Source organism: Bombyx mori, chromosome 9 (assembly GCF_030269925.1).
Source record: "Bombyx mori chromosome 9, ASM3026992v2".
NCBI classification, from domain to species: Eukaryota; Metazoa; Arthropoda; class Insecta; order Lepidoptera; family Bombycidae; genus Bombyx; species Bombyx mori.
In genome coordinates, this window is record NC_085115.1 from 11,282,062 (window position 1) to 11,301,466 (window position 19,405).

A 19,405-nucleotide genomic window follows, 5' to 3' on the forward strand; every position below is an offset into this window, starting at 1 on the left:
AGCTGCCAATACCTGCCAATTCACATTTTTACTGCAATCGTTTATTTTTTGTGCCAACTTTATATCTTAATGTTAGAAGTGGCTACTTTTAGTTTTAATTATTTTCGTTTTTATGATCTCCTGTAAACTTGCCATCAAAGCACTTAGGAGGTATTGGCAGGTTACGATCGAAATGTCGCGTCTTCAGCGAATTTTATTTTATTGCTTAGATGGGTGGACTAGCTCACAGCCCACCTGGTGTTAAGTGGTTACTGGAGACCATAGACATCTACAACGTAAATTATGTCGAATTTCGCTTAAGCCAAATAGCCTGTCAACCCTCAATATACAGGGTATTGTTTAAGCTGGCCTAAAGATCTAGATACAAGGCCATAAACTAAAAAAAAAAAAGTATTGTTTAAGTAAATCAGCTCACCTGCCAAATAGGGTCGATACCGATGAAGTATGGCACTTCGGTGTAGGCGTCTTTAGGGTCGAGCGTCAAGGCGCCGTTCTCAGCGAGCGTGTGGTTGTCGTACGGGATGTGCCAAGAGGAGCCAAATATGTTCAGAGACTTGGAGAAGATATCGTTGTACACGAGGCCGGTGTACATAGAGAAGCAGCCCATGAGCAGGATTATGTAGCGGCCCGCGAAGAATATATTCCAGATTTCGTTGTTCGATTTCTTGGCGGCGAGCGAGACTTCCTTCACGACCATCCAGCCGCCGAACATCGCCATGATGCAGCCGTGACCAAGGTCGCCGAACATCACAGCGAACAAGAACGGGAACGTTATGATCGTGTACAAAGCTGAGGAGCGATAACGAATATTTGTCATTGAATCGTAAGTCAGGTTTCGGTGTGCCGGAATAGTATATTACGCACCGAGGGAGAAAAGTAGGACATTCAAACCCGCGAATTGGGTTTGTGAAAAAAAATTCGCAATAATTCAAAAGTTATTTCAAAATAAAAATTTATTTTTTTGAATCCAGTACCGAAGACACGCTGACAGCTCCCGAACAAACCCGAGCGCGTGTGACGTCATAATGTTAGTTTTCCCTCATTGCTATATTATCAGACTTTGCCTTAATAAATCCTTTATCACACATAGCTTTTTTTTTTTTTTTTTTTTTTATTGCCCTTGTAGGCAGACGAGCATACGGCCCACCTGATGGTGAGTGGTTACCGTTGCCCATGGACTTCAGCAATGCCAGGGGCAGAGCCAAGCCGCTGCCTACCGCTTAATACTCTCCACAAGCCTCGTTTGAAGAAGGACATGTCATAGCGCTCGGGAAACACCGTGGAGGGGAGCTCATTCCATAGCCGGATGGTACGTGGCAAAAAAGATCTCTGGAAACGCACTGTGGATGACCGCAGTGGCTCCAGGTAGTACGGATGAACTCTACTCCGATGGCGGGCGGTGCGATGGTAAAAACGAGATGCCGGTATCATCTCGAACAATTCCTCAGATGGGGGTCGATTGCTTCCCGCTTCCGTAGGTTTAACCCACGATTCCCTACAAGTGACCCCTGGGTGGTGCTAAACGGGAGCCGAATACATAATCGGTGGTAGGACATAGTCCGACTGGCTGGCGACCACCCTCCAACTAGAGTCCGCCGCCAAATAGCCTAGCTGTGTTCCGGCGTGTGGGTTGGAGAGCCAGTTTTATTCCTTCCCTTTCCTCTTCCTTGTTCGGGGTGAATCTTGATGATGCCTGGAACATGCGGAGCAGACGTGCGTGCAAGCTCGCGGGACGTGATTGTTTGACGGGGGTATAGGGAGACCCAGTGAAACGGTGTTCGCCGCCGCCCGCCGGTCAGTTGGGGACCTGAACCCGGGTGTCACTACTAAACTCCGCCCCGGGAAGCTGTCCCGCCAACCGGTGTAAAATCCTGTCGTGCGGTCGTCGTGCCGGAGTCGGAGACCGGAGTGGATCCCGGCGATCGCACGCAGGGTGGACTGGGGGCCCTTCCATGCCCTGCGTCAGTCTCTCACGCAACCCGTGGTCAAGCACGTACTGTGTTCCACGCTTTATTCAGGTATTGTCATGTTTTTGCCTCGAACTTCCTACCCCACCCAATCCCACTCTCCAAAAATAATAATAAAATGACAGTTAAAAAAAGGAAAAGGGTTTTGTCGGCGATGCCCCATTCCACATTTAATGTTGATTTCAGCAATGTAAGGGGCCTACATAGTAACCTCGACGCCGTACACCACCATCTTGAGACGGCGCAGCCTGCCCTCCTTTTTCTGACGGAGACACAGATATCTGCTCCGGATGACACTTCTTACCTTGAATACCCCGGCTACGTATTGGAGCACAACTTCCTGCGTAAAGCCGGGGTGTGTGTATTCGTCCGGGCTGATGTCTGTTGTCGCCGTCTACGAGGCCTCGAACAACGGGACCTGTCCATCTTGTGGCTGCGCGTAGATCACGGGGGTTGTACCCGAGTCTACGCGTGCCTGTACAGGTCCCACAGCAGTGATGCAGGTTCAGCTCTGATAGAGCATGTGCAAGAGGGGACTAACCGCGTGCTTGAGCAGTACCCATCTGCGGAGGTGGTGGTTCTTGGAGACTTTAACGCTCACCACCAAGAGTGGTTGGGGTCCAGAACCACTGCCCTCCCGGGTCGGGCTGCCTACGATTTCGCCCTGGCCTACGGCTTCTCCCAGCTGGTGACACAGCCCACCCGTGTCCCAGATATTGAGGGGCACGAGCCCTCTCTGTTGGACCTTCTGCTGACCACCGATCCTGCCGGATACAGTGTGGTGGTCGACGCTCCACTTGGATCGTCTGATCACTGCCTTATCCGTGCTGCGGTACCGATCTCTCGTCCTGGTCGTCGAATGACGACCGGGTATCGAAGAGTTTGGCGGTATATGTCAGCAGATTGGGATGGGTTGCGTGAATTTTACGCATCCTACCCATGGGGGCGGCTCTGCTTTTCCTCTGGTGATCCTGACGTCTGTGCGGACCGACTTAAAAACGTGGTGCTTCGGGGGATGGAACTGTTCATTCCTTCTTCCGAGGTGCCCGTCGGGGGTCGCAGTGGACCCTGGTATAACAATGCCAGTCGGGACGCTGCACGCCTCAAGCGGTCCGCATACGCGGCATGGAATGATGCCAGGAGACGCCAGGATCCTAATACCTCAGAGGAAAGGCGGAAATTTAACGCCGCTTCTAGGTCCTATAAGAGGGCTATTGCCAGGGCGAAGTCGGAGCACGTTGCCAGAATTGGCGAGCGACTGAAGAGCTATCCCGCCGGGAGCCGTGCTTTCTGGTCGCTCGCTAAGGCTGCAGAAGGTAACTTCTGCAGGTCTAGTCTCCCACCACTACGCAAGTCTGATGACAATCTGGCCCATAGTGCGAAAGAGAAGGCTGACCTTCTGGTCAAACTCTTCGCCTCGAACTCGACTGTGGACGACGGGGGTGCCACACCACCGAACATCCCCCGGTGTGACAGTTCCCTGCCGGAGATCTGCTTTACTCAGTGTGCAGTCAGGCGGGAACTCCGACTCCTGGACGTCCATAAGTCGAGTGGGCCGGACGGCATCCCTGCTGTGGTTCTGAAAAGGTGCGCCCCTGAGCTGACGCCTGCGCTAACGCGTTTGTATCGCCTCTCTTATTGCACTAACAGGGTTCCGTCTTCATGGAAGAACGCCCACGTCCACCCTATCCCCAAGAAGGGTGACCGGTCGGACCCATCGAGCTATAGGCCTATCGCGATAACTTCCTTGCTTTCCAAGGTGATGGAGCGAATTATAAATATACAACTCCTGAAGTATCTTGAAGATCGCCAGCTGATCAGTGACCGACAGTACGGTTTCCGTCACGGTCGCTCAGCTGGCGATCTTCTTGTATACCTTACTCACAGGTGGGCTGAAGCCTTGGAGAGCAAGGGCGAGGCTCTTGCTGTGAGCCTTGATATCGCGAAGGCCTTCGACAGGGTCTGGCATAGGGCACTTCTGTCGAAGCTACCATCTTACGGAATCCCCGAGGGTCTCTGCAAGTGGATCGCTAGCTTTTTGGATGGGCGGAGCATCACGGTCGTTGTAGACGGTGACTGTTCTGATACCATGACCATTAACGCTGGCGTTCCACAAGGTTCGGTGCTCTCCCCCACGCTTTTCATCCTGTATATCAATGACATGCTGTCTATTGATAGCATGCATTGCTATGCGGATGACAGCACGGGGGATGCGCGATATATCGGCCATCAGAGTCTCTCTCGAAGCGTGGTGCAAGAGAGAAGATCAAAACTTGTGTCTGAAGTGGAGAACTCTCTGGGGCGAGTCTCCAAATGGGGTGAATTGAACTTGGTTCAATTCAACCCGTTAAAGACACAAGTTTGCGCGTTCACTGCGAAGAAGGACATAGCTAATCATAACCAACTAACAACTCGTTTTTTAGCAATAAATTTTCAATACTATTGTCTAGTCACGTGTATTAGCCGTAAACGCAGTACTGTTATTAAATAGCTATAACATTATGACGTCACAACTATGGTGACCAATCATGGCGCGTTTATACTCACATGTTTTTTTTTAAATTCTATAAATTTTTTATTCTTTATAATGAATTGATTTTTTTTTTTAGTTTTTTGCATTAAATAGTCTTATTATTAATAATAAAGTTTTAAAATGCATAAAAAACATTTTTTTTTTTTTTTCAAAATTCCAAATGTTTTGTCACAATCGCGGGTGACAATGTTTTACTTTTCTCCCTAGATGATTATACAATTTTTTTCCCGCCGGGATGAAAAGTTCGCTTTTAGTCCGATTATCCGATTCTCACCGGGAGAGAATGGAGTACTTTTATCCCGCGTGCCAGGGACTAAAAGCGAACTTTTCGTCCCGGCGGGAAAAAAATACATATATCGCACCTTTAGAATTTAAATGGCTTAATCTAAACGCCACAAATGTAATTGAAGAATTATAATTTTTCAGTTTTGATTTTAATACTCTTTATAAGTCTTAAAGCGCATACAAAAAGTTTAAGGTAAGGGTTGGGTAGTTACCTAATATAAACATATACATTCGATTATAGAGTAAATAGGGAGCGTTGATCCGAACATACCCGGGTTACATTCGCGGTAAGAGGCGACTCCGTAAGCATCGATGAGGTTCTGGAAGCCGCGCGTGAACTTGTTGGTCCTGTTGAAGGTGGGCGGCTCCTCGTCAGTCTCGATGCAGTTCAGGAACGACGGGATCGAACTGCCGCATGCGTTCTGCGAACACGACCCACTCATAAGTGAGGTAAGTTTGTAGTCGTCGTGGCCTAAAGGATAAGACGTCCGGTGCATTCGTACGTAGCGATGCACCGATGTTCGAATCTCGCTGGTAGGTACCAATTTTTCTAATGAAATTACGTTTTTCTAATTAAATTACTTAACAAATGTTCACGATTGACTGCCACGGTGAAGGAATTACGCCGTGTAATAAAAATCAAACACGCAAAATTATAATTTGCGCAGTTACTAGTTCTAGGACCTCTTGTGAGTCCGCGCGGGTAGGTACCACCACCCTGCCTGTTTCTGCCGTGACGCACTAATGTGTTTCAATTTGGAGGGTGGGGCAGTCGTTGTACTGTAAAAAATGAGATCTTAGAACTCATGTCTTAAAATGGCGGCATTTACGTTGTAGATATCTATGGGCTTAACCACATAACACCAAATAGCGCGTGAGCTTTTTCACCCGTCTAAGTAAATAGGCGACATGTATTGCCTAGAAAATAATAACAATCAAAGTACGTACCGAACCATCAGCCAGTGCCTTTTGTACGTTGGGTAGATCAGCAGTCGGTACCCAGCATTCACCGATGAGGCACTTCTTCGTGACATCCATGTTGAACAGATTTAGGGTGTGGTAGATGGCCTTCATCTTCCTCACCATTATGGTCCAGCTGGTCAGCTCCTTGGCAACACTTGCAAGCACACGTTGTCTGTGGTCGCGGGTTTGGTTCAAGACCTGTTACAATAAAATTAAATGCTGTTGTTATATATCTTTTTACGATTTCTTATCCAACACATAAATTATTGTTTCGATATGTTAATTTTGTTTTATATTTGAAAATTAATGGCATAAAAACTTAATTTTTCAAACAAACTTTCGTCACTTTTGCTACGTTATAAGATAAAATATTGTTATTTTTTTTATTTATTGCTTAGATGTGTGGACGAGCTCACAGCCCACCTGGTGTTAAGTGGTTACTGGAGCCCATAGACATCCACAACTTAAATGCGCCACCCACCTTGAGATACAAGTTCTAAGGTCTCAAGTATAGTTACAACGGCTGCCCCACCCTTCAAACCGAAACGCATTACTGCTTCACGGCAGAAATAGGCAGGGTGGTGGTACCCACCCGCGCGGACCACAAGAGGTCCAGTAATTTATAATTTTGCGGGTTTTATTTTTATTACACGATGTTATTCCTTCACCGTGGAAGTCAATCGTGAACATTTGTTAAGTACGTATTTCATTAGAAAAATTGGTACCCGCTTGCGGGATTCGAACACCGGTGCATCGCTACATACGAATGCACCGGACGTCTTATCCTTTAGGCCACGACGACTAATTTTATTTTACTAATGACTACGACTAATGTTATTAAGTGGTAGCACTATTCACAAGTCTTTTATAGCTCATGTAGCTGCCAAGTTTAGGTTTTTCTAATGCGCTTGTAATTTGTTTTTAATAAATCAAACATCTTTTGTAAGTCGAATAATGACTTTTTTATTAAGCGACATGATGCCGATTTGTCATTGTCGATTCTAGTGTGTGCCAGCCGCCGTCGCCCTAAGCATGTCGTGTCGGTTCTTTTTAATCCACTCTCGGTGCTTATAGAGGCTTTCCAAGCACCGATCGCCCTTATTGTGGACCGTGGAAACAAAGAGTTCGACGTTCAACCTAACCCATAGACATCCATTAAGTTTCTTACCACATATTCGCAGTAGGTCACGATTTCAATCCTGTGGTAAAGTTTTAGCAAATTCTCTCTGGCTGAGCTCCCTGAGGTCACTATCGATCCAGTAAAACTGGAATAGCTCCTTCATGCTATCAGGGATTAGGTACGGAAAAAGAGAGATTAACATTAAACATCTGTGATATTATAGGTCGTATAATTACCATGTTAAGGTCTTCGAGTCTGGTCCTGACTCCCTTGACCATGTCCTGTCGTTCGGTGTTCGAAGGCGGGCACGGGTACAGCGAGGCGTGGAAACCGGTGCACACTTTCTTGATGCGGGACTTTAGCTGTTCGCCTTGGAAGAACGCAACGAACACGGTCTTGTAGATCTCGTTACCCTAAAATTTATTAAAGGTCAATCGAAACATTTACCTCAGCTATTTGACTGCTGTATTACAGTAGATCGGGCGAAATAGGGACTAGAGGTAGAATAGGGATAATCTGGGATGTCACAATAGGTTTGTTGGGTTTTTTAGAGATTTAACTTTGTTGAACTGAAAATGACTTTTATTTAGTGTTTAAGAATATTAAATAGTTTAATTTAGGCATTAAAGTTTTCTAGCTCACTAAAGATATTATAAAGTTAATTACCTAAGGATAGGTTTTTTTTTTTAGTCAGGAGGAAATCGCCGGACTTCCACTGGGGATGGAGGGCGAGGCATGTCAGAGTCGAACCGACAAAACCTCCTATCGCTCAACAACCAACGTCCAAACCTCGTATGAGACAGAACTCATGAAAAGGCAAAGGGGGGAAAGTGAAGCGTTTAGTGCGGAGCACATCTCTCCCATTACCCTCCCCACCTAAAGATAGTTAATTAACTTTATAATATCTTTACTATTAGGCACTAAATAGTGCCAGCCCTATCGAAAAACTCTATTGTCCCCACACGTATCCTGGTTCACCACAAAGTCAAGGTGAATCGGGTTAAGCTATTATCGTTTTTTCAGTTTTTGTGTATATTTTGTAAGGAACTATTTATTATGATGCATCGTGCCTCCGGAACCATTATGATCTCCGTTTTATTACTATAACTACAAAAAAAAAACGATAAAAATCAACCTCAAACTTATACTGTGTCCCAATTCCCCTAATTTTACGGTATATTAGTTTATTACGTATTCTTGTTCTTCATCGTTCCCTAACTATTGAGGATCGCGACCGCATGTGGACTTTCCTTCGGTGGTAGATTCTGCAAAGCACTGCTCTTGCTAGGGCCAGTGTTAGCAACACTCCGGTTTGAGCCCCGAGAGCTCACCTACACGCTAGGGTAACGCTGATATAGCCCCTCTCAAGGCTATCCGCATAGGAAGGGAAAAAAACAGATTGGAATGCTCTATTGGTACGTAGCACAAATCAGCAGGCTGCTACTACCTCAAACTTCCTTCATAGTGTTCGGTCATGAGTGGCATGGTATAGACTATCAGCAAGCCCTTTCTTAACCAGATGTGACCATCTGGCTGGTATCCTGGTGAAAGATACAATTTATTACCGTAGCAGGATCTTCGAGCGGCTTGTCCAGTTCAGCCCGTCGTAGGAAGACGTTGCCTCTCGAGATACGCCACAGCATCCGTTCGAATGCGGGCACGCGCTCGCGCTGGACCACGCCCGCAACGAACCCGAGGCGGCCGCGAGTGGCCGCTTGTTGACCAGTCTCGTCAGATATTAAAGACCTATCATACAATTCATACTGTTACTACTTTTTGATCTATACAATTTATTAAGTTATTTCGTTATGATCCACAAGTAAACCAGTCAATAATTCAAGTTTACCTAAAAGGACGAATACATAATACCAGAAAGTGGATTAAAAAAGTTTGAGGTTCTATGATACGGACTTTATAGTAATACCAAATGACCATAATTGTACAGTTTTCATTGGCGTAGAAGCATAAATCTATTCACGCAAGAGTCACAAGACAGAACAAGAGGCAGAAATGTGTGGGTCCGGGAAGGTAGGTATATCAAATATGTTTTTGTTTGATCATACTTCAAAATTTCGCAAACCACGATTCACGTACAAATCAGTGATGAAATTAAAACCATCGCTACAATTTGATTAACTGATGTCACTGTCTAATTAATTCCTACCCTTAGATCCTTTGAATTTCCAATCGATTTATAGTGGTCAATTTTATTGCTTAGATGGGTGGACGAGCTCACAGCCCACCTGGTATTAAGTGGTTACTGGAGCCCATAGACATTTACAACGCAAATGCGCCATTCACCTTGAGAAATAAGTTCTAAGGTCTCAGTATAGTTACAACGGCTGCCCCACCCTTCAAGCCGAAACGCATTACTGCTTCATGGCAGAAATAGGCGGCGTGGTGGTACCTACCCGTGTGGACTCACATTAGGTCCTACCACCAGTAATTTATCAGACATTTTGGTCTTACAGTTTGTATTAGACATTACCTATCTATTCTGCACATTTATTTGAAATTTCGCTCCACAATGACTATTACAGCCATTTATCTGGCGTACTGAGTACTTTTTTTTTTTTTTTTTTTTTTTCTTCCTACCTACGCTGATAGCCTTGAGAGGCTATTTCAGCTTCACCCTAACGTTTGTAGGTGAGCTCGCGGGGCTCAACCGGAGAGTTGCTAACACTGACCCTAGCAAGAGCAGTGCTTCGCAGAATCTACCACCGGATCGGAAACGCGACCCACTGAGAAGATCCGGCGAGAAACTCAGTGGGCTGTGTCTATGGGTTAGTTCGCTCGTCGAGCCCTTCGTCGATAACGAGTACTAGATACTAACTTGGTCAAAGAATCCATGCCGATTTCCTCCTGTGCGGTGAAGAAAGCTTCGGTCTTTTCAAGGACATGTCTCAATTCGGTCAACTCCAGATAGTTTTGTTTCAAATTGACCGCGTTGTGTGACAGCTCGAGAATTTCGTTTTCGGTTTTCTCTAAATGTGCCTGACGATTGAATAATTCAAGAATCAGTATTCATAATCTTCTAAACAGCCATATGAACACGGCTGAGAATAATTCTTCTTCCCTACATTTTTCTGCATTAGTTAGAAGTGACTTGTATCCAGTATTGGGATCTGAGACGTTTAGTAGATCTCCATTAAAGCAAAATACTTGCTTTACTTTTTCTTTTCTTTACGTTGAAAAGTGCTTGTGTAAAATTTTGCCGTAGATACCAGACTCAATAGACTGAGTCACACTGACTCGTCGATTGCGGCATGAGATCGAAGACCAAACTTTCATTGGATTAAGGCTATCTTACCGGATATTCATACTGTAGACGATGTTGCGTACTTTTTTCTTTGACAAAAATCTTTTACACCTTTTACAGAATTAATACTAAAAGTTCAGTAAGGCAAGTTCAAAATTTTTCAAAAAAAATATGACTACTGGTAATCTAATAGCTATGTCGTGAAAAAATCTACTGATTATTATTGAATCGATGAATTTCGTGTACTTCAAACTAAAATATTAGGTTTCAATTAAATAAAGCCGTTATAAACATAATTTGGAAGAAAACATTATTAATTAGATATTTTTTGTCAAAAACTAATTATTACATTTTATTCAGTCTTTACGAAGTTAGTGGGTGGTGTGGTGTTTTAAGATCATACACAGTAAAGAATTTTCCTACGTATTTCAGTTTCAAAACTGTCTGCTTTCAGTGCGGGACATCCTTTGTCTAATAAGTAATAACACAAAATACATTTCCGAATCATATCGTGGATAGCTCGTGCATGTTGTGATGCTCCGATAACCCCTAAACATCAGTTGGATTATTATTAGCCACACGTTACATCACGTGTTACGCATTAATTTTAAGTAGAAAAAAATACTTGTGATTTTTTTTAATGGGTATTAAAATATTTCACAGAAATAGTCATTGAAAGAACCAAGATCCCTGGTATTGCTACTGTTTTTTTATTGGTGGTGTTATTGCACTCGCCTCCAAGTCAATGATTTCCCTCGGGTTTGGAGCTCGGGGGGCTTCCTTGACGGCGGGAATGTGGACGCCATCTTTGTGCACCTCAGCCTCGATGTACCGGAGTTTGCGTTCCATTTCATCGCAACGGCGCACCTCGTTAACGAATTTCCTTTGGAAAGCATTTACGTCCGGATTTAACTGAAACATAAAATAATTTTTTACACATTAACTTTAGTGACAAATAGAACTAAAGTATCCGAAATACGGGAATTTTGTTATCTAATAAACTTAAGGACATGTAGGTACTTTTAACGATAGGATGCGGTCGAAATTCACTAGTAACCAATAAAACGTCTCTTGAAACCCTTTCGAAACATAATTTTTACAATAGGTCCAAAAACGAAATTCCCACTTTCGTATTTTAATATTTAAAAGTAATTCTTTAATGTGGCCAATTTTAAAAATGTATTACTAAATTGAAAACTTTCCGACGAGTTATTTAACGTAATCTTAAATTCTGTTCTCCAATTTCGCATTTTTATGCATTTTTGTGCATCGGTATCTTTTGATGAATTGAGTAATTAAGATTTAAATCACTATTAATGAACAGTTGAAAAGTGTGTTATTTATTTTAAACTAAAATATTTTATTAAGATACTGATTTTAGCCTGGAGGAAGGTTATTTAACATTAATCAATGAAAATTTGTTTGTTACGATGACTTATTTTTTTCATTGAGTTAAACATGTAGGAAAAATAATACGAAAATAGATTTTACGAACTACAGTACCAATACACCGCGCAGAAACGAATGTTTTACCTTAAAATATCCATATTCGGTTTCCCGTAAACTATGTAGTAGATACAAAAGTGGGACGGCCCCATAAGGCGTTTGAAGTCGATTAGCCTTCAGACTATTAAATTATCTATGCTTCAGACTGACTGAGGCGGGATGTTTTTTTATACCAAGACCCGCAATAATTTAAGCTTCGTTTGTATCTCGTGACATATCGTAGATGTCAAACCAATTGTGCAAAAACTATAAATTTAAAACACTGAATGGTTTTTACTGGCGGTAGGACCTCTTGTGAGTCCGCGCGGGTGGGTACCACCACCCTGCCTATTTCTGCCGTGAAGCAGTAATGCGTTTCGGTTTGAAGGGTGGGACAGCCGTTGTAACTATACTTGAGACCTTAGAACTTATACCTCAAAATAGGTGGCGCATTTACGTTGTGGATGTCTATGGGCTCCAGTAACCACTTAACACCAGGTGGGCTGTGAGCTCGTCCACCCATCTAAGCAATAAAAAAAAAGACGTTTTCCGCAATTTTTTATAAATTAATATAAAATAAAGTTACTTTATTTTAATTTATTTTTAGAGTTCGAAATCTATTAATCAATTTATTTTTATCAATTTAGCAAAGTCTGCAAACAGTGCAACATTGCAGATATTGGTTTGACAGCGACATTAAGCTGACATTAATTACTTAGCGAACGAGCGATATTTAAAATGTTTGAACAATTGAGATTCCTGCACCTCTGGAATCTACAATAACAAAACATCGAAGCGTCCGCGTCATCACGTTATTATGAATAATGATTAATAGCTATAGTCTCGTGAAACAACAAGTGCCTTGCTCGCTTCGGTTGAATGCAGAACACGCGGGAAAAAAAAACAACAATTTACATCAACGTTCGTTCATGGAAAAGTGTTAAATTATATTAATCATCATATATTATACATTCATAACGAAGTAAACTGTAAATGTATGTTTATAATCTAAATATTAATACGTGAAGCAAAAACTTTTGTACCCCTTTTTACGAAAATTGTGCGGACGGAGGAGTATGCAATTTGCCACGCTTATAGAGAAGGAATGCAGAATACTAATATTTTTTTAAATTGTGCTTTAATAATACATTAAATCAATAAATAAAACATTATACACACTACCATGTATTTGACACACACACATATTTAAACTCTATATTTACTGTCAAACGTTTGTTACTGCTTAAAGTCTGTGGTCAAATTGAGAATAGGTTAATATTGTTTATCTTTAATATTATTTGTCTATAGTGTACTCTTGGTAGAGTATGTGATTATAGAATTATAATAGTCTTTAACAATAGAATTAATGTCCAAACTTATAATTTCAATTAATTATAGTCGAATTTCGACTACTACGGGACCACTAGTTTACTTAAGTACAATGCTGAAAGCTGTGTGCTTAGTGCGAGTTTTTTAACGTTCTCGATAGCGTAAAAGTTAACCCAATTTTGTATGCAGTTGGAACAGCGCCCCTAGCGGCAAACGTAGGCAAATGATCCCATTCCACACAAATATGAGTTAACTTTTACGCTATCGAGAACGTTAAAAAACTCGCATTAAGCACACTATACGATTGTTTTGACGATAACCGGACCGGTTTGCGGAGGAGCGCGCAGCTGGCGTTCGTCCTTAGTCACTCACGCCTGACTATCGCTGTATTGTAGGGAGTATAAAATTACAACGACAATTCGAATTCAAGGACATCTACAGTGAATGAAAGTAAAGCGGTATTAACAAAAATAATAAAAATTAAACAGTAGTATTTATTTTGTTTATGTTTTTATTTTTATTGTTTAGGTGGTTAATGGTAGTTTAGTGGTTACCAGAGTCCATCTACAACGTAAACTCCGCCATCTACTCTGAGTTATGAGTTCTAAGGTTTCAGTTTTTACAATAAAACAGCTGTCCCACCCTTCAAACCGATACGTATTACTTACTGCTTCACGGCAGAAATAGGGTAGCAACCAATCTTAGATGGTTATAACCGGCTTCTAATTATTGTCGCGTGTAGTTTTTGTTTGTTGTTGAAACTGGAAAGCGGTTAATGAATCCCGAAATGCTCAGTACAGATAAACCCACAAGAGTTTAAAACTCGATATTGAGGTAAACTCGCAAGTAAGTTATGAGCACTTGGTAATTTTCAGAAAGACAATAAATATTCTGACACAGGGGTGCTTCTTTGAATTTGAAAAATATATAGCTGTGAGAAAAATGTGTAAGCAAATAAGATTTTTTTTTCTACTTGGTGACACACCTCGTAATGTGAACATAATACATTTCACAAATTCGGTCATTTTCTAAACATTCGCGCTTTTAAAAACCAAACAGCGTAACAGTATTGCACAAGTGAAATTGTGTTCAATTTGGTCAGCCTTTAGTATCCGACGCTGCATTATTGTCGTCTGATTACTATTTCAGACGTGAACCCTCAGACAGAATAAAAATTCCAGTGAATTATTTAGTCGGCTTCGACTTTGAAAAATTACCTATGTAACAACTTGGACCTTAGAAAATACGATCAAATGTTAGTATTAATTTAAATCAATCCTCAATATATATATTATATTTTTCTAAATTACGTTTCAATAATTTTATGATAAAGAAACTCCATAATACATTTTTAATAGTTTATTTAATGCTTTCTTAAATGAAATCGATCACACCCAATCAACCTCGGCATTTCGCGTCGCCTTGAAAGAAGTTAGTAACATGTGTATTCGAACTTTCAAATCAAATAACACGCACGTATCCAGTGTTAAGTGTCTGTAAGTTAATTTATGCACATATCCGACCTGTCTGGATCGCCGCGAGCAAGGAGAGACCGACCTTGTGGGACCAACTCCGCGGACCACACGGTGCCACTGCGCCGCCTTGATAAAACCTTTCTCGCGTGACAGATCGAACGTTTTGCTAATGCATAAAATAACTTTTTGGCATTGGTTTTTTTCCGTTGCCGTGACGTAGCTTACTTGGTTAATACATAGCTATGATTTTTTTGTTATTGTTTATTTTAGGTTGTAAGTCACCAAGGGTATAATAGCACCCATCCTATTTATTTCAGGCTTGAGGCGTGGGGTAGCGGTTTTATAACACAATTGAGACATCGACCTCATACCTTAAACTGGACAACGGCAGTCATGTCTATGGGTTCTGTAATGAAAAATATCTGTCGCAAAATTTTTACATAAATTAAATTCATTATCATTTGTTTAAACACATAAATGTATCGTTAAAATATTACATACTGAAAATAAGTCTATGTTTTACGCTTGTGACTTAATTACGTACGTACGTAAGTAGGTACGTACTTTTTTGACAGAAATTTCGGTTATGTACGTTCTAAAAATATGGTGTCAAAAATTAATATTATTTAGTCGCACCTTCAAAAAGCCTGTTACTGATTTTTTATTTTTTTATTGCCTAGATGTGTGGACGAGCTCACAGCCCACCTGGTGTTAAGCGGTTACTGGAGCCCATAGACATCTACAACGTAAATGCGCCATACACCTTGAGATATAAGTTCTAAGGTCTCAGTATAGTTACATTGATTACCTATATTGCGGTTTATTTAGAGTGTTTTTCTATGACATGTTCTTCTTCAATCGAGATTTGCGCAGAGTACTAGATAGACAGCGATTTGGCTGACCCTCTGGCGTTGCTGACGCTCGTGAGAGTACTATACAGCGATTTGGCTGACCCTCTGGCGTTGCTGACGCTCATGAACGGACGCTCATAACCACTAACCGTAAGGTGAGCAACAAAATATATACTCACATCTCTGAACTGCACGCTGCCAGCTTCACCAAGCTCTGAGACGGAGGTATAGGCCGCCTCGGGCTGAATGAAGAGTTGGCACAAAGCCATCTCCTCGCTCCGGAACATAGCCCCCATCCTGTATGATTTCTAGGACCCCGTTTACTGTAAACAAAACCTTGAATTAGAACAATTATTTAAAGTTTTAATCAACATTAATGTTTTAAATCTAAAGCGAATTTTGTTTTTATATAATACTAGCGGCACGCTCAGGCTGCGGCTCCGCTCGGGTCTTTAACAAAAATTTCAATGATATTTGACGTTGTTTTATTTTCTAATAAAAGTACACTTATTGCGGCACAACTTTAATAGTTAGACATATGCTGTCGCGACACTTTTTGTAAATAATTATGTGTTCTACAAAGTCGTAGTTCATTATTTGATTCTATCATCAATAGTTTTCGCAGCGCACGCGATGGAAAGAATATTTTAGGTAATATTTTTTAACACCTTGGGCTACATTATTGGAGTTCTAGTAAAGATCCCAATTTTTTTCAAAAAAGATTATAGCCTTTGTCACTCGGGAATAGTGTAGCTTCCAAGCAGTGATATAATTTTTCAAATCGGTTCAGTAGTCAAACTAACAAATCCTTCCTCTTTATAATATAACTACTGTGCAGACCAAGTTCCTTTAAAAAAAATTGTTTTCTATGTAAACTAAACTTCTAAATCTAATAGTACAAAAGCAATAAAAAACATTAAATAACGGTAATAATAATACAAAAGCAATTTTTTTTAATTAAATTACGGTAATATTTGGAACATCGGATTTCAAAAAGAAAGACTCTATGCTCGGCTCAAAACCCAATAATCTCTGTGTAACTATGACTACATGAAAATCCATTCAGTAATTCCGGATATATGCACGAGCAAATACACAATATAGATAAAAAAATACGTTCTAAAAACCGTTGGTTTATCGACATATCGTTTTACTCTAGGACTCTTCTTTAGTAACCCCTTTTTTATTTTATTAACTGGCTCTTACTGTTTCATTATGCGTATTTATCTTTCGGGGCCAAGTGTTCTGAAATTCTTAGATAAACATTAGACAATATTTACTGGTGGTAGGACTACTTGTGAGTCCGCAGGGGTAGGTACCACCGCCCTGCCTATTTCTGCCGTGAAGCAGTAATGCGTTTCGGTTTGAAGGGTAGGGCAGCCGTTATAACTATACTGAGACCTTACAACTTATATCTCAAGGTGGGTGGCGCATTTACGTTGTAGATGTCTATGGGCTCCAGTAACCACTTAACACCAGGTGGGCGGTGAGCTCGACCACCCATATAAGCAAAAAAAAATTAGTAATATTTATCAATGTGTATGTTAGTTTATTCGCAACACTTTATGCCTCTATTGTATCCCTAGCTTACGCTTTCATTTTCACTTGAAAACACCTACACAAACAAAAACGCATTGTACTTTGGGCAAGTGATCCAATTCAGCGCATAATACCAAAAGTATTATAGGTCTTCAAAGTGTGTTTTAATTGTAAACTTTACCGTATTTATTATACGAAATTAGAATTATTTGTACTATGAAAATTGTACAGCTGTTTAAAAAAAACGTGAATAATAAGTTATTTCATTTGTCTATATGTGTTACTCTGAAAGATGTATTTAATGAATCAGTCAGTTACGTAATGTCAGCGTATTTTACAATAAATTCCTGTTCACTGTTAGTAATTCCAACCTGTGAGATAAGACGTTTATATTGAAATGAATGCTATGTTTAATGAGTGATGTAATTTTATATTCGCCTTTCATGATCATTAAAAGCCGTGCGATATTAATTACATACAAACATTTGTGTTTAAAAGAGAAATTAGCTTTAAGTTTATTGACGATCTCGTGTCTTGCAACTAAATTATGCATGTTCAATAAATAACGATTTGAAAGACTGAATGTCACAAAAGCTACATACTATTCGAATATTTCACAGTGTAGAGCACGCTTCGAACCAATGACAGAAACTTTTTTTGGTAAATAGTATAATATATAATATAATAATAATAATAATAAAGCCTTTTATTTCCCATCAGTTAATATTACATGAAAATATTTTTAAATATATATGATCTTTACATTACAATCGATTTACAATACCAAAAACTCTGATATAAACAAGTGTAATTTTATATCAGTTTTTTTTTCATTATTGTTATTTTTTCGATAGAAACCCATTATTTGGGTAAAGGCCTCCTCCAGTTCAGTCCTTTCCTTCTTTTCCCCGTTAGGTCCTTTCCTTTTTTGTAAATACCAAATGTATAATAGCAAAATAAAAAATATAAAAATATGTAATATGGCACAACTCGTGTCAAATCCCCATGCAGCATTATAAGAGGGTGTGCTATGTAATAAATTATTAGTATTATTATTATAATATAGGATCAAATAAAAAAAAGAAGTAGAACATTAACCACGTGCTCAATATCGGTTTCCGATGAGGGAATAACATTTTCCTACACAACTTTTTTAAGTTTGGTATAAAAAATTGTTCGGGTCACTTTTAGCTGCAAATCGATTTGTTGATCCTATCTACGTTGTAGACTATCTTAATAACTATTTTAATAATAATTATTATTAGCGATTGGGTAGGGAATAATAGTTATTGGTAGGTAGGTAATAGGTATTGCTAGCCTAAAGATTTATTCCAGCTAAAGTTGCACAACGAAAGCTGCGGTAGAAATTGCCAGGACGGTTCCATCCGTGAGGGGTCAAAACATGCCATTGTACCTATAAAACTTTCCTCTGGAAGTTACGTGTATCTGCTGATTGCACTTCAAGTATAAAAAGAAAAGAACCAATGTTCCCTGAGCTTATCAAATGAATGCTGCATTGTTAGTAGTATATATAATTGCTGACTAGCGAATTAAACTGAATTCTTTCACGCGAAGCACGGTGGTCGCCATTAGACACACCTGTCTCAGATTATACTGAGCTCGCTCTGTTCGACACTTGTAACAAATGAAGTAAGAAAATCAACTTTACAATGATTACATTAGAATCCATTTTCGCGGACCCATCTTATGAATATGAGGACATCACATGATTTAATCAAGACCGAGGGTTAAGCTGCTATTGCATTTTGCAAAACTTATCGCTGAAGTGCCAATTGAAGAATGATGTCATACAAGTATTGACTTGTTGATATCATCAAATAAAATGAATAGTAAATAAGAAATCTATACTAATATTATCTATACCTCTATACTAATCTTACTAATATAAAAGAGGAAAGATTTGTTTGTTTGTTTGTATTGAATAGGCTCCGAAACTACTGAACTGATTTGAAAAATTCTTTCACTGTTTGGAAGCTGCATTATTCCCGAGTGACATAGGCTATAATCTTTTTTGAAAAAAATTAGGGATCCTTACTAAAACTCCAATAATATAACCCAAGGTGTAAAAAAAATTCCTAAAATATTCTTTACATCGCGTGCCCTGCGAAAACGATTGATGATAGAATAAAATAATGTACTGCGACTTTGTAGAACACAATTATTTACAAAAAGTGTCGCGACAGCATATGTCTAACTAGTATAGTTATGCCACAATAAGTGTTCTTTTATTGAAAAAAATAAAACAACGTCAAATATCGTTGAAATTTTTGTTAAAGACCCGAGCGGAGCCGGAGCGGGCCGCTAATGCAAGATATTGTTATTAGAGAACCATTATTAACAACAGAACAAATACAAGATCAATTCTTTAGTGAAGTGTATCGTCCCAGAAAAACTTGAACGGGTTGTGTGCAATAGGCATGAAGCGTATCAAATATTCGACACGCGTACTTTTGCTCAGAGTTGTTTTCAAAGCAGATTAATTTTATAGACCTAGCCTATATTAGCCTAGCTTATTCCGTAGTTAGATCGTGTATTATCAAATAACGTTATTCGAAAAGGAAAACACACGGAATTTATT

At 40.2% G+C, this 19,405-nt stretch overlaps 1 protein-coding gene across 3 annotated transcripts in view; it reads right to left on the bottom strand.

Annotated features, from left to right (window-relative positions):
* LOC101742516 (V-type proton ATPase 116 kDa subunit a 1) overlaps positions 1 to 19,405 on the bottom strand; it is a 37,117-nt gene that overhangs the window by 5,375 nt on the left and 12,337 nt on the right. For 2 of the 3 annotated variants that reach the window (XM_004931071.5, XM_062670159.1), the window contains 8 exons: positions 15,447 to 15,590; positions 10,863 to 11,039; positions 9,702 to 9,862; positions 8,434 to 8,614; positions 7,105 to 7,281; positions 5,734 to 5,946; positions 5,057 to 5,207; positions 416 to 789 (listed from right to left, as the gene is read on the bottom strand). In XM_004931071.5, the coding sequence (XP_004931128.1) occupies positions 416 to 789; positions 5,057 to 5,207; positions 5,734 to 5,946; positions 7,105 to 7,281; positions 8,434 to 8,614; positions 9,702 to 9,862; positions 10,863 to 11,039; positions 15,447 to 15,563 (1,551 nt within the window). In that variant the 5' untranslated portion in view covers positions 15,564 to 15,590. Of the gene's footprint in view, positions 1 to 415; positions 790 to 5,056; positions 5,208 to 5,733; positions 5,947 to 7,104; positions 7,282 to 8,433; positions 8,615 to 9,701; positions 9,863 to 10,862; positions 11,040 to 15,446; positions 15,655 to 19,405 lie in introns of all 3 variants that reach the window. The other variant, XM_062670160.1, reaches the window with a different exon arrangement.